A 13,752-nucleotide genomic window follows, 5' to 3' on the forward strand; every position below is an offset into this window, starting at 1 on the left:
GCTGGAATCTGATGATTGTCACAATTGGGAGGGAGCCTCAGGTTCTAGAGAGACTGCTAACTACATTTTAGAATAAACATCATGTTCCCTTCCTCCAACAGGTGTAAGTCGGTAGAATAAGATCAAGGATACAGATGATCAGTTTTTGCTGTGAAGTGCTGATCAGAGCTTTCAGGGAAGCCATGGCGCTCTGATGAGGGCCTGGGAACTGCCACCAGAAGGCCCCAGTGTACACACGGATTGTGAAGAGTCACACCCATGCTGTTTAAACTTCCCCATCCTCCTTCTCACCCCTACTAAAAGAAAATCTGGATTTCCATGTGAAGACGAGATACAACTCTTCCTCTTCTTATGTTATGAGCAAGTTGTTTCCCAAGCCAATGGACAAATAGCTGATTACTCACTGCTTCTTATGCCCAGCTACTGAAGAGAAGTGAAATGGGATTTTGTTTTTTCTTTTTGTTTTACTTTTTTTTTTTTAACATAGTCCCTGGAGATTGAGAACAGTGCACAAAGTTACTCTCTCATCAACAATCCTTGTGCTCTTCAGGCCATGAAGGGCAGGACCAGGCTCATTGTAAAGAGCTTCTTGTTTTAAAATTGACATGGGAAAATAGTAAAGACCTCCAAAGTACAAGCTTCAAATTGCTTACACGTTTGTTTTCCATGTGCAGCCAGGATTTGTATCTGAAACTTTTCTCTGGACTTTATCCAAGTCTCTTCTAATACAAAATGCTCTGGAGACATGACTTTCATGAAAACCCTTCAATTCTATAGCGTTATTCCTTAGAAGATGACTTGGAAAGGACCTCCAAGCACCAAATTTTTCCCCTAAGAAAGGAGATCAGTAGCATTGCTTTTGCATGACTCAGAATACCATAAGATTTAATTTGTATGAATCTGCTGCCTTGGATGGATTAATAAACTCCAAGGAGACCATCAACTTTCTTTGAGACAGAAAGTGATTTGTGAAAATTATTTTCCAATGTACACAGTAAATTTTGAAAGAAAACGGTCTCTTAAGACACTGTCAGTGTCCATTGGTTACTAAGAAGCAGCATATTCTGCAACTGTTACCAAAGGCAGCATACAAGTCTGCTCATTCTGCCACAACAAAACATCATAGACTTGATGAATCAAGCAATAGTAATTGAATTCTCATGGTTCTTGAAGCTGAGAAGCCCAAGACCACAGGGCTCAGGCCAACTAGCTTCCCAGTGGGAATACTCTTCCAGGCTTGCATATGGCTGCTTCCTTGCTATGCTGAGAGAGAGAGATTCCATATTCCTATAAGGCTACCAATCCTATAAGATTAGTACCAATCCTTATGATCTCAGTTAACATTAATTGCATCTTAAAACCCCTGAGCCAACAGATAATCACATTTGGGTTAGGACATCAGCATAAGAACTGGATCAAGATAAGGCTCAGTCCATAGGAGTACACCGAAACAGAAATCTTACCTACCAAAGATCTTTCTAGGTCACACTTCAAAAATGACTGTGGAAATTTTAAAAAGAAGAAAGAAGAAAAAAACGAAAAAATAAGACAAGGCAAGACTGACTTATACTGGTGGTAAAAGAAAACTCATCACAACAAGAAACAATAAATGACCACAACAAACTCAGGAGAGAATGAAACCTGGGCATGACTGGGGGAAGAGGTGTGTTGTAAAATCAAGAATAGGCCACGAAGGCTGGTGTCTCATAAGAAAATGAAATCTGTATGTGTAGATCAAGAGGCATATCCAATTGAAATACCTTTAGTTTCTAGGAAGGTGGCATACATATTCAATATTTCAGCAAATGTTTCTTGATCTCTGTTTATGGAAGAATAGGAAGAAGAAGAAGGAAAAGAAGGAGGAAGAGGAGGAGGAGGAGAAGAAGGAAGAGGAGGAGCAGGAGGAGAAAAAAACAAACATGGGCCTTGTTTTGTTGGAGCTTCCACATTTGCATAAATACACACCCAAGACATCGAGAAGAACCTGCAGAAGGGGGAGATGTGATGGAATGTCATGAGAAATAGAAGAAGGAATTTGACCAAGTAAGAAAGCTTAATAAAGAATTGATAATAGATGGAATGACAACTTAATTGGAATCTGAACAAGTGCCATGTAGGTGAGAATGGAAGAGGAAAAGGTTTCCATCCTAGTGAAGGCAAGAAATGTGTCACCAGCACAGGCAAGTTACGAGTTTAGAAAGAAAGCCATCAGGGCCAGCCCGATGGCTCCATTGGCTAATCCTCCACCTTGCAGTGCTGTCATTCTCTGTGGTCACCATTTCTTTCCCAGGCTGCTCTACTTCTAATCCAGCTCCCTGCTTATCAACTGAGAAAGTATTGGAGGATGGCCCAAAGCCTGGGGATCCTGTACCCATGTGGGAGACTGGAATCAGCTTTCTATGTTGTTACATGCAACAAATCCTTTTCCCAATGAACCCAGGGACATCTAGGTTTCTCAAGACCCTTTTAGGGACTCTTTGTGATCATGTTAACATGTCATCACTACTAAGCCATCATAAAAAAAAGGGTGTAAAAGTCACAATAAGCTATCATTCTTACGTTTAGATTGGCTACTGTCAAGAAGATAGCAACAAATGGTGGAAATGCAAATGTGTAACCAATATGGGAAACCGTATGGAGATTCTTTAGAAAACTAAAAATAGACCTACCTTATGGTCTACTTCTTGATATTCAAAGAACTTGATATCTTGATATCAAAGAACTAGAACTGCCATGTTTATTGCTGCATTATTCGCAATGGCCAAGACATTGAGTCAGCCTTGATAGCCATTAATAGATAAATGGATAAAACTCCATTATTACTCAGCCATTTAAAATAATATATTCCTGTTTACAGCAAGATGGTTGTAACAGGAGGATAGTACATAGGTTATGTGAGTTAGACTAAGAAAGGAAAGTACAGCATATTCTCTCTAACCTGTGAAACCTAAACGATAGCTGATTTGAAAGTAGAGTAGTCATTAGGATAAGTTGAGTAAGATGTGGATGGGAGAGACGGATCTAGGAGGCTAATATTCCTTTTCGATATTTAAGGTGAAAGAAACGGGGACTAGCTTGATTTCATCTTCACACACATCTGTTACATGTGTGAAATTATCACTACTTAAGCTATGTAAGTAAAACATTAATTTAAAATGTTGTGTAAACATGCACACACATACACAAACATGCACATGTATACGCACATTCTTCACAGCAGAATTTCTGGATGGCTTATGAAGTGTGATATACCCAAAAAGAGAAGGTAGAAAAAAATACAAGACATAATATCTTCTATGAGGGTGACATTAAAGGTATTTAGCTACAATGTCACTGATTTTCCTATTTTCCTAAAAAATACTGATTTTTTTTTCAATAACAACTTGCCTATTAACACCCAGGGAGGTTGTCTTTTTATTGCTAGGAATTAATACAATGAATACATTTAATAAAATTTTAGAACCTTTGTTTTCTAATCCACATTAATAGTCTGGATCTCTTGAGAATGATAAATCGCGTAAAGGTGTCCCAAAAGTGTGTGGAGTGGTGCAACCAGTCAATGAGATTTACCATGGGACAGCAATCACACAAAAAAATGTTCAAATATTGGTGATCCATTGAAGTTCACTTTGGAGAAACACAATTAGTCCCAACCATACTGTTATTTCTCTGATATGAAATAGCAGAATAGAATAAACTGTTATTCAGAGTACCAATGTATTTTATGGGGGGAAAAAAAACTAAGAAAAGCCCATTTTCTTGTTACTATACAGGATTTTCAATCCTGTTACACATTTGCAATGTTGTAAAATTCCCTAGGCCCAGAACTCTGTTAAGAGTTGCATTGCTGGAATATTTGTGGGCTGCTCACATTTAGGCAGATTGTCTTTCCGGCAAAGAGAGATGAAGGCAGATGTAGAAGGCCTAGATCACTCTGACACGCATTTCTGGGACAACAAGCAACGACCATCCTTCACTTTGAACGCCATACCAATTCTAAGATGGAAACTTGGAGGCTAAATGGCAGGTATGCATGCGAAGCTCGTTCAGTCAACAAAAAACTGGCAGCAGTGTTTAAACTCTGACTCTCAACGAAGCTTCAGCTTTTGGTCTAACGCTTATGCTAGAGCCCCGCACACTCAGTCCCCACCATAACCCTCAGTCTGTTCTCTTGCAGCTTACCATGAAAAAAAGCATTTGACAAATAATGGCTGCTCACCAAGCATCTGTATAATAAATGCAATAGGCGGGGGCCAACAGCCCTTTGGGTATTCTCCATGTGCTGTATGGGGGATTGCATTGTGTTCAGGCTTTTAGCATCCCTATTCACTGGAGATGTTCCATGACCTTCTAGAGTGGACTGAATACCTTTTCGGGAAGACTGAACTTAGATCCACTGGAAACACAACAGTCAAACATCTCTGCTTCACTTTGACTGGAACTAAACTTGCTCTGTTTCCTCCTCCAGCACCATCTTTGGCCAACATTTGGGCAATAACCACAGAGGAAGAGAGAGAAAAGAGAGCGAAGGAAAGACACTAAGAAGTCTTCCAAGAACGTACATATTCTCCCAAATAATTTCAACAGCCAAGGCTGGGTGAGGCCACAGCCAGCAGCCACAAGCTCCTTCTAGTCTCTCCTAAGGGGAGCACAAGAAATTGGACCATCTTCTTTCCCAGCCTCATTAGCGCATAGCTGGATGGGAAGTGGTATGGTCAGATTGATAGTGTCCATATCGGAGTGTCGCAAGTGACTTGATCCACTCTGCCACAACACCAACCCCCTGCATTCTACCTTTTTCCACACTATTCTCTTCTTCCTCACCTTCCTTTTTGTAATCTATTACCTTGATGCACAGGACATCTTGTATATTGTAGAATCTTTTCTGCCTGACCTCATATTTCTCTGAGAAGCTTTCATATGTTGAAAGCATTAATTTTTTTACTTTCCTGTGACTACAAGGATACTAAACCAGATACTAAACACATAGATACTAAACACATAGACACACACACACAGCAAATTCACACACATGTATGTATATGCTCTGCATAGCATCATGCAATGATTTGTAGTTCACAAACCATAGACACCATTTCTTAGACTGCTCTTTTTCAGGGCAAGGCAATCTGGCAAAATCCAGAAGGCATTACAGGTCAGCAAAGCAGGTCAGTAACGTGGCAGAGGAAAGGAGCATCAGGCGCTACATCTGCTCAACCACTGAGGAGCCGCTGCGGCTCAGGCAGTGGACTTTGAGAAAGAATCCACGTGGAAGGAGAAGAAATGGTTAGGTTATACATGCGCCCAGACCCGCAGGAGCAGCGTTTGCATTTTTGTACTTCCCTGGGTTTCATGGACAACATTTTGGATATCTCTGTCCTAAATCACACAGAATGTAACATCACGCCACTTCCCCAGCTTGGCTTCTTGTTTGTTTATTCGTTCCCAGTATTTCTCCCGACCACGGGATGCAGCCCCCAGACTGAGAAGTGATTCCACACATGCAAGGCACATCCCCTTTCTCTGGGCTCTGCGTGACCTAGTTTACCCTTTCCTTCAAGAATAACCGTTTGCTGCATATTGTGTTTTTAACCTCTTCCAAAATAATGGCCCTCTGAAAATGCAAAAGTTAAAGTGGGATAACGTAACCCATTCGACCAACATGAAAACCTGCACAAGTTAAAGCATCAAGCAAAAAAATAAGAAAGATGCTATTCTGTCTCGCTAATAATCGCCTGCTTAGATCCAGTCTGTGAAAGGAAAAGGAAGCAATAAATTTGACCCTAACTTACCACACATTTTAATTGCACAGTACTCCCAGGGGGTGTCAGGGTCAAGAGTATAACACCACGGCCTCCGCTTGCCATCGGGGTTGCGGCAGTAATTATCATCAAAGCCCTTGTCAGGATATCTGCAAACCACACCAAGAAAATTGTCACGTAAATCTGCCTGGACACACCACCCACTCCTCAGCTCACAGCATCACTCCGCTCCTACTTTGGATACCACAAGCTACAGCAGGAGGACTATGCCTGCCCTGCAACAACTGCTCACCATTGATTACTAAGTGTACTCATTTGCATGTTGCACTCAGCATAGATCCCCCTGGTTTGCTGATACACTAGGTTCACTTGCTGCGTGTCTACCCATGGAGGTGCCAAGCTGAGAGCCCTTCCTTAGAGAGCCTCGGCGAAGGACAGCTGACATAAACATGACCTCGTGTAGAATGCTCATTAAGAAAACAGCTCCTCTTCTGGGGCAGGCTTAAAGTTCAAGCTGAAAGTGAGGTTTCAATAGCGCTGTTAGGAATGATAGCTCAGTTTCAGAAACAGAGCCTCTCTGGGTCATGCCCTTGCCACCACCGCTGCAATAACCCAAGCTTTCTCCTTAGCACACCTCTCTTTAAATCCCCTCTGCAATTGGTGACTTGATACTAATTGCTAACATATCCCTTCCCTCTCAGTTGCAAGAAACAAAAACACGCATTTAAAAGACGCACCAAAAGAAAAAAATTCTTCTAAAGACATCCCAGAGTTTCAATTGCATTTAAAAGAACATCAACAAACCAAAAAAACAATACAGGTAGGGGAAGGGAAACAAATGCATCTTCCAGCAATTTCCACAGACAGCTGGGGATGAAGTTTCCTGTGTGATTATATGTAGTTTCAACTCTTAGCAGAAAAAAAAAAAAATTCCTGGCATTTTTTTTTTTAATTCAAAAGTGTTATGTGAAACGCACGTTAAACATCCTTGACTTAGGAAATGGATTAACTCAAAATTTACTCATGGAAAACCAGACAGATTTAGCTGCCTAGCTTCGTCACATTGCCACCCGTTTGGCAACATCAGACTATACTAAAATAAGAGCGAGCACTGTGGCATGTGAAGGGAGGCACTGGTTGGGATGCGCACATCTCCTGGCAAGATTGCCTGAGGTTAGACCCACCTTCACTTCTCATCCAACTTTGTTCTGAAGCACCTGTTTGGGCAGCAGATCACTGTCTAAAAACTTGTATTGTGTTCTCCGCTTGGAAAAACAGATGGAGACTGCGGACCTCCCTCGCTATTATAAGCATTTGAGGAAAGAGCCAGAAGATGAAAGTTCTCTCTTGCTTTCTCTATCTGCTTTTTCTTTCTCAGTCACTCTGTTTTTCACATGTAGAAATACAAAAAAAAAAAAATATCCTTAGAATACAGCAGAAGAGAGCAATCGCACAAGTTTTTTCCACCTTCATTCCCTGTCCGTGTACATGACCTAAGTCAAGGTGTTACCTGTGTGAGTCTGGAGTTCCCCAGTCTCTGAAGAAGCTGTCTACAAGGAGACCTGCCTATGAGTCACAGCAAAAACCACTCCCACAGCAAAGGCTTGTCAAAAATAGCCATGACTGAGCACCCCATCTCATTGCTGTCACTCCAGGAGAAAGAAGGGAGCTTCCTTTAAGTGCATCTACTCTGTACTCCGCTCATGGGTCCCAACTTCAGCACGAGCCAGATTTTAGAAATTCTTAACCTATTCTGCCAAGGTCCAATGAAAGCGAGGCTTCTATACACCCAGATCTCATTACTGAAACTTTTTAACCCTAAGACTATATGCTGTGCGCACGCACACACGCGCGCGCAACCTGCAACAATTCTGTCGGTCGAATCCTGAGCAATCAGAGAACAGAACATCATCAAAAGAGCACGTCTGTGGACATTTATCATGGAGCAAATAACATCTTGCGAGAAGAATCGCTGGAAGCGTGAGTCAATACTCTTTTACCTTTCGGGCAAGAATTTGTGCCGGTGAGGAGTTTGATGATCCCAGCGCTGACAAATCTTGCCTGTTTCTGTGTGATCCATGGGGCCTCGATAACCTTCCCCATTGCAGGTCATGCATTCAACTAATAAAATTAAAGTATGGCACGTTAATGGTTTCTGACAGCAAAATCAAGAACACCCCTGTCGCAGTTAAAGAATTGTAAATCACCATTCACACATCCTTCTCTCTTTAAAGGAGATCTTAATGTCCATCCCCAGTGGCATAAAATACACCCCGCAGAAGGTTTCATATGGTTTAAATGGGATTTGTCTCATATGTGTCAGACTGAATGACCTGAGTGCCAGGATGCTGTCCAGTTAACTCTTAATAACTGTGCAAAAAACAGGTAGAAATTAGAAATCTAGACTCCAGGAGTTTTTGCATTATTGTCTACAATGTAAGGGTTTCTGTGTCTGTGTTGTCAGCACCACAGTGTTCCTGCCCCCACTCCAAGCACGCAGGGAGGGATTTCGCAACTTTAATTGAGCACGGATCATACTCCTGCAGGTAATATCACCATGGGGACCTACCAGAATGGAGATGACCTGCAGATAAATCCTGATACGATTCAAAGGATGGAGACACGATTTAAAAAGAAATCACTACTCCCTCCTCTCAGTGAGCATCGTGTTGGCCAGACTGGAAATGTGCACATTTCTATCTAGTTTAGAAGATGACCTGTTCCTGAACTCCTGGTCACCATTCTTTCAAAAAAAAAAAAAAAGGAAAGGAAAATTTATAAGCTGATCTAATTATTCAGGGTCTTACTGGTGATTTTGGAAGGTCAATTAATTGTTCTGAATGACTTCTTATGCCACAGTGAAAACTCTGAAACACCTCAACTAGCTGGAAGTTGGACTGCTAAGATGGGTAGGCTGATTTGTAGTATACCGAGCATCCGTGGAATAAGTCATCACTTGGCTTTCCTACAAATTCAGCAAATTTTCCCCAACGTCATTTATGTCTTGTGATTCCTGATGGTTTAATTTTGGCGAAAACAGGTAAAGAGGTCAGTGGTTCACTTCGTCCACTAGAATCTGAGAGAACACTTCGGGTGGTTTAGAATGTACTCTTAGACTCCTCGCCTTTGAAGCTTTGATTTTTAGAATTGAATAGGACATCGATAGTGAATTTTCTGAAATGTGTGACCATTTGGCTTGACCCATCTATTTCCTCTCATGTAAGTTAATTCCTGAACTAGGACAAGGGACCAATTCCCTTCCCATCAGTTGATAAAGGCACTCAGGTCAGCCAAGGTCATTTCCATATTGAAAAGTTCACCATCGGCTATGCATCATTGCGTTTCAATTTTCCATTTGAATAAGGTATGGATTTATTTAGTTCGCTTTCCTAAAAGAATGCATGATTTGGATATCTTCAAAGAAAACGATAGGTTGGCGTCACCGTCTTTTGTTCCTTTGCATTGAAGGAAGCAATGCAATAGAACAGTATCACCACAAAGCCAGAGCATCCACCAATGTTTACTCGGACATAACTCTCAGGAATCACACTATGTATATTACATTTCCTTCAGCAAATGCAATCTTTCCTGCTAAAAACGGCAGTTAGGATTCTTTTCTGAAAAGTACAATGAGCATCACTACAGAGCATTTTTTTTTTCCTGGAATTGTAGATTGCTAACAATTTTAAGGAAAAGTAGTCACACTAATGAAGCAGATAACTATTGGGTGGCTCCTTTCCAGAATGAGTGTTAGATTGATGCGTCCCCCAATGTGTATGTGGATAAACATCACTTCTGTGCTTGCAAAAGTGTGAGTCCTGGTTCAGTGGATCTGGGCCATCCCCCGGGATGCAAGTGGATGCCAAAATTCAAGGTGCTTGCGCCTCACTCTGAGTAGCAAATTTGTAGGTAACATTCTCTATCCTAGAAGTTCTGCTTGGTCGTAATATTTTTTTTAAAGAAAAGATTGGATTTTTTTCCAATCTTTGAAGGGTGGAAAACAATTGGGAATATATAAAGGAAGAAAAAGGCAAATAAAATGGTTCAGAGACATCCATTCATACAGTACATTTCTGTAAATTAGGGCATGATTTGTTTGTGCAACAATACAAAAAATGTTAGCAAGAATAATGTTGGATATTGGAAGGCTACTGGAATGAAATTCAAAATTTTCTAAGATAGAATTCGGATACAAAACATAGTATGGTACATATACTTTTTTTGTTATTGACTTCATGCTTTTAATAAATAAGATAGAATTAATTGGCACAGTGAGGGAAGTGAGAATTAATAAGATAGAATTAATTGGCACAGTGAGGGAAGTGAGAATTTAAGGGACTTACCTAAAACAAAATGCCAAAACTGCATCTAGAACACATGTTATTTCATATTGCCTTTTTGACCAACGTATTTTGGACCACTTCCTACAAGTTTGGCCAGACTTGAGTATAGACTGAATGTAATAATGTTAGGAAGTCGATATTCATACTGCTTGCCTCCTGTTCTGCTGCTAATTGGTCTCCTTGCGGGAGGAGAAGCAGAAAAACTGAACATAAACCACTAGCTGGGTTGGCTTATCCAAGCAAGGTCAACAACTGACAAGTTTGTTCTTTTACCCATGAATGAAACCATCAAGTTAGCCATAAAAATTATCTCCAGAAAGCCAAATTTTGACCTCCCATTTCCTTTGCCAGCTTGCATAATTCTGAAAAAGCTTCTGTGTTTTCTCAGCTTAAGATCAAGCAGTCCAGGTGGGAATCTAGTCCACCTACTCAGGGAAAGAAGTAAAGATGAAGGATGTAACAGAAGGGATATGAGAATATGAGGATCACCTTTTGGCTCGGGCAGGGTCAATATCCGACTAAACCATCCCACCAAGCGCATCTAAAATAATAGTAGTAATCACACACACTAAAATGGGAGCAGGAGCACAGTCCCAGATCACATGAATTCAGTGTAAGTAACAGCTTTTCTGTTCAATAAATACAGCATATTTTCTAAGTGTAGTTTTGGCCTACACAGTAGGAAGCAGTCAAAAATGCCACATATAAATTGTACCCTATGAAAAGTGAATTTCATAATTTCTCATTATAACGAGCAACAAAATTCAAACATTGTTAGCCATATTTCTTCAGCGCAAACTCAAAAGTGATGTGAATTTAAAGACTAAAACAATTCTTTTGAAGTATCCGGATAGGCTATTCATGACTTTAGTTTTAATGCAAAAAATTGCAAACAATTTCCTTAGCAAAATGTTTAGGATGTAGAATTACAAATTCACATTTATAAATAATGGTTTTATTTAAATCCGTGTTTTCAAAATTTTCACTCTAGACCCTATAGATAAAGTTTTGGCAACACTGGGATTTTTTTTAAGTACAAGATACTCAACGATAATGATTATGGCTTGTGAAAATGTGTTTACCTGAATCTTTGTCATTAAAAATGGCATTTGCTCCAATGACAAATGATTCTTTTACCTTAAATCCCAAGCAAATGCAAAAGCAAGAAACTGAATTTTATATACCTCAGATTTCCATAACTTTTAAATTAATTCTTTCTTTAAAATAGCACACAATAAATTACAAACAGCATGATGTTGATATTCACACACACACACGTATAAATAGTACATTGACCAAAACCAGCCAGTTGATATAATATGTTCATATATATACATACACAAATATGCAATCTCAATTATTTGGGATAAGAAATATTATGTCAATTCTTAGCATTTTTAATATATTAATATGAACTGTAGACACCATTTTATACGAAGTACTTTTCTAACTTTTTTCCCTATGCAATTGCAAGATTCTAAATATGCTAAAAGTCAATTTGCTTTTACTTGGAATATCGTCATATTTCAAGTTTAAATTAAAACAAAATGATGGCATTCACTAGAAATCTGTTACCTTCATAAACCAAGATATTAGACAAATTTCAGATGAATGTTTGCCCAAGAATTGAGTGTAGTAGGGCCAGCATTGTTGCATAACTTGTTTAAGCTACCTCCCATGATGCTGGCATCCCACATGGGCACTGGAGCCACAGATACCCCACTCCCAATCCAGCTCCTTGCTAATGTGCCCAAGAAATCACAAAAATACGGGCCAATTCTTGGGCCTCGGTGAGCATGGGAGACAGAGAGGGAGCTCTTGTTTCCTAAATTGACCTGCTCTAGCCTTGGCAGTTTCCTCTCTTCAAGGACTGAACTATGAAATGGGGAGCTCTCTCTTGCCCTTTCTCTCTGTTTCTCTGTCTCTCTGAACTCTACTCTTCAAAAATACATACATATATATTTTTTAAAATGTTTAACATAGTAGCAAATTTCAAAACAAAAATACTGTTCTTTATGCTTTTTTCAAAAGAATAGTTCAAAATTTTGTCAGAGATATTTTTCCTGGGTAAGTTCAAACATACAGAGTGACTTGATAATTGTTTTGCCATCCATAATGATGGAGCATTTCGAATTTTCTACTCCATAAACTATTATTTATAGGAACATATGGCCCAGACATGAGACCATTTAACTATTTTAAAGTGTCTGCTTCATAAATGTGTTTTAGTAGAAATGGATATCATAAGTCCATGATTTTGTATGTCTTACAGTGTCTCTTTTAAAAATAACCATGTTTTCCCTTCTAATTGACTGGCCATGATGATTTGAATTGTCCTCATTGAAAGTAAACTGAAACTGTTCCTTTTATTTGAAACTTAAAGCTATCACAATTCAAGTTACACTCGCTAAAAAACGTTTAGCCTAAAAGGCAGGTGTTGATTCTGTTTTCCCATGGGAGGGTTATTCTACTCTTGCCAGACATCTAATTGTTTCCAGAAATTGCAGATCTGCAATGCTGAGTGCCACAGTTGTGCAGGGCACCATGAGCCATTAATATGAAGGAGCAATCCCTTCTGCTAAGGATGCCGTGACCCGGAACTACAAAGGCATTTTACAGAGGTGCAGTGTAACACAACCGAAAATAATATCGGTTCAGTCACATCTTCTGTAGCACTCGGTTCTAAAACTCCTCTTGAAGATTTAGATTTACCTTTGTGTATTTTGACGAAGTCTCTTTTAGAAATCAGGGGCTGAAAACCCACCTTCCCACAAGGACAAGGCTCATTCTGGAAATGCCCAGATCTTTCCAATTTGACCAAGTTACTTGCTTTTGAAAACACTCCGCCAGGTCAAACAAAAACAGGAAGTATATTTGTCGCCCGTGATTTTCAATTTCAGAAAGTTGTCACAGTGCGTATGTTCCTAAATGCCGGGACTCCTCTTGCCATACGCAAACTTTTACAACACATTTTCATCACAGACTTAGTCATACAAACCAGACTGGTGCATAACGTTATCATAGACAAGTTTATTATTTTTAAAAGAAGACAATGAATAAGTTATAGGGAACAGGATACGGTATGGAATGGAGAGTAGGATTGTACAAACAAGAGATGGGACTAACTCTAGCACATGAAGTCAATGGTTTTAAATTAACCAACAACAGAAAACAAATCCACCTTCTCCGTGACAAAGATGGCCTTTACTGCTTTATGTAATAAATATCTATCAACCTAATATGAAATTAATATTCATGAAGGAAACACTTGCAAGAATATTTGATCAATGGCACACAGTAATATATCTTACTATAAAAAAATGCACAGCATTCAAACAGCTCCTCACCAACCCCAAGTGACCTCAAAACCTTAATGTTGAATACAACATAATCTGCATTTCATTTTGATTTCTGGAGTTTTAGGGCTTCCAACAGAACCGAAAAATCTAGCTTTTCAGTAGCTAGATGACTAGGAAAAATAAAATCACGTACATGGCTGCAATGGTTACTCTTGCAGCTTGCCAGTCTCACAGATTTCCACTGCAAAGACGAGGACGATGCCCTGTGATGAGGGGCAAGAGCTAAAAACACAGATGTGGCCCTTGGGTGCCTACGTTCAAGCTGGCCGGGATCCACTGCCTGGTCCC

At 39.8% G+C, this 13,752-nt stretch overlaps 1 protein-coding gene across 2 annotated transcripts in view; it reads right to left on the reverse strand.

Annotated features, from left to right (window-relative positions):
* HGF (hepatocyte growth factor) overlaps window positions 1-13,752 on the reverse strand; it is a 58,116-nt gene that overhangs the window by 26,207 nt on the left and 18,157 nt on the right. For both annotated transcript variants that reach the window (XM_058657557.1, XM_004591341.3), the window contains exons 6-7: window positions 7,763-7,883; window positions 5,793-5,911 (exon numbers count right to left, since the gene is read on the reverse strand). In XM_058657557.1, coding sequence (XP_058513540.1) covers window positions 5,793-5,911; window positions 7,763-7,883 — 240 coding nt within the window. The remainder of the gene's footprint in view (window positions 1-5,792; window positions 5,912-7,762; window positions 7,884-13,752) is intronic.

The sequence above is a fragment of the Ochotona princeps genome, chromosome 32, assembly GCF_030435755.1.
Source record: "Ochotona princeps isolate mOchPri1 chromosome 32, mOchPri1.hap1, whole genome shotgun sequence".
In the NCBI taxonomy this organism is placed as follows: domain Eukaryota; kingdom Metazoa; phylum Chordata; class Mammalia; order Lagomorpha; family Ochotonidae; genus Ochotona; species Ochotona princeps.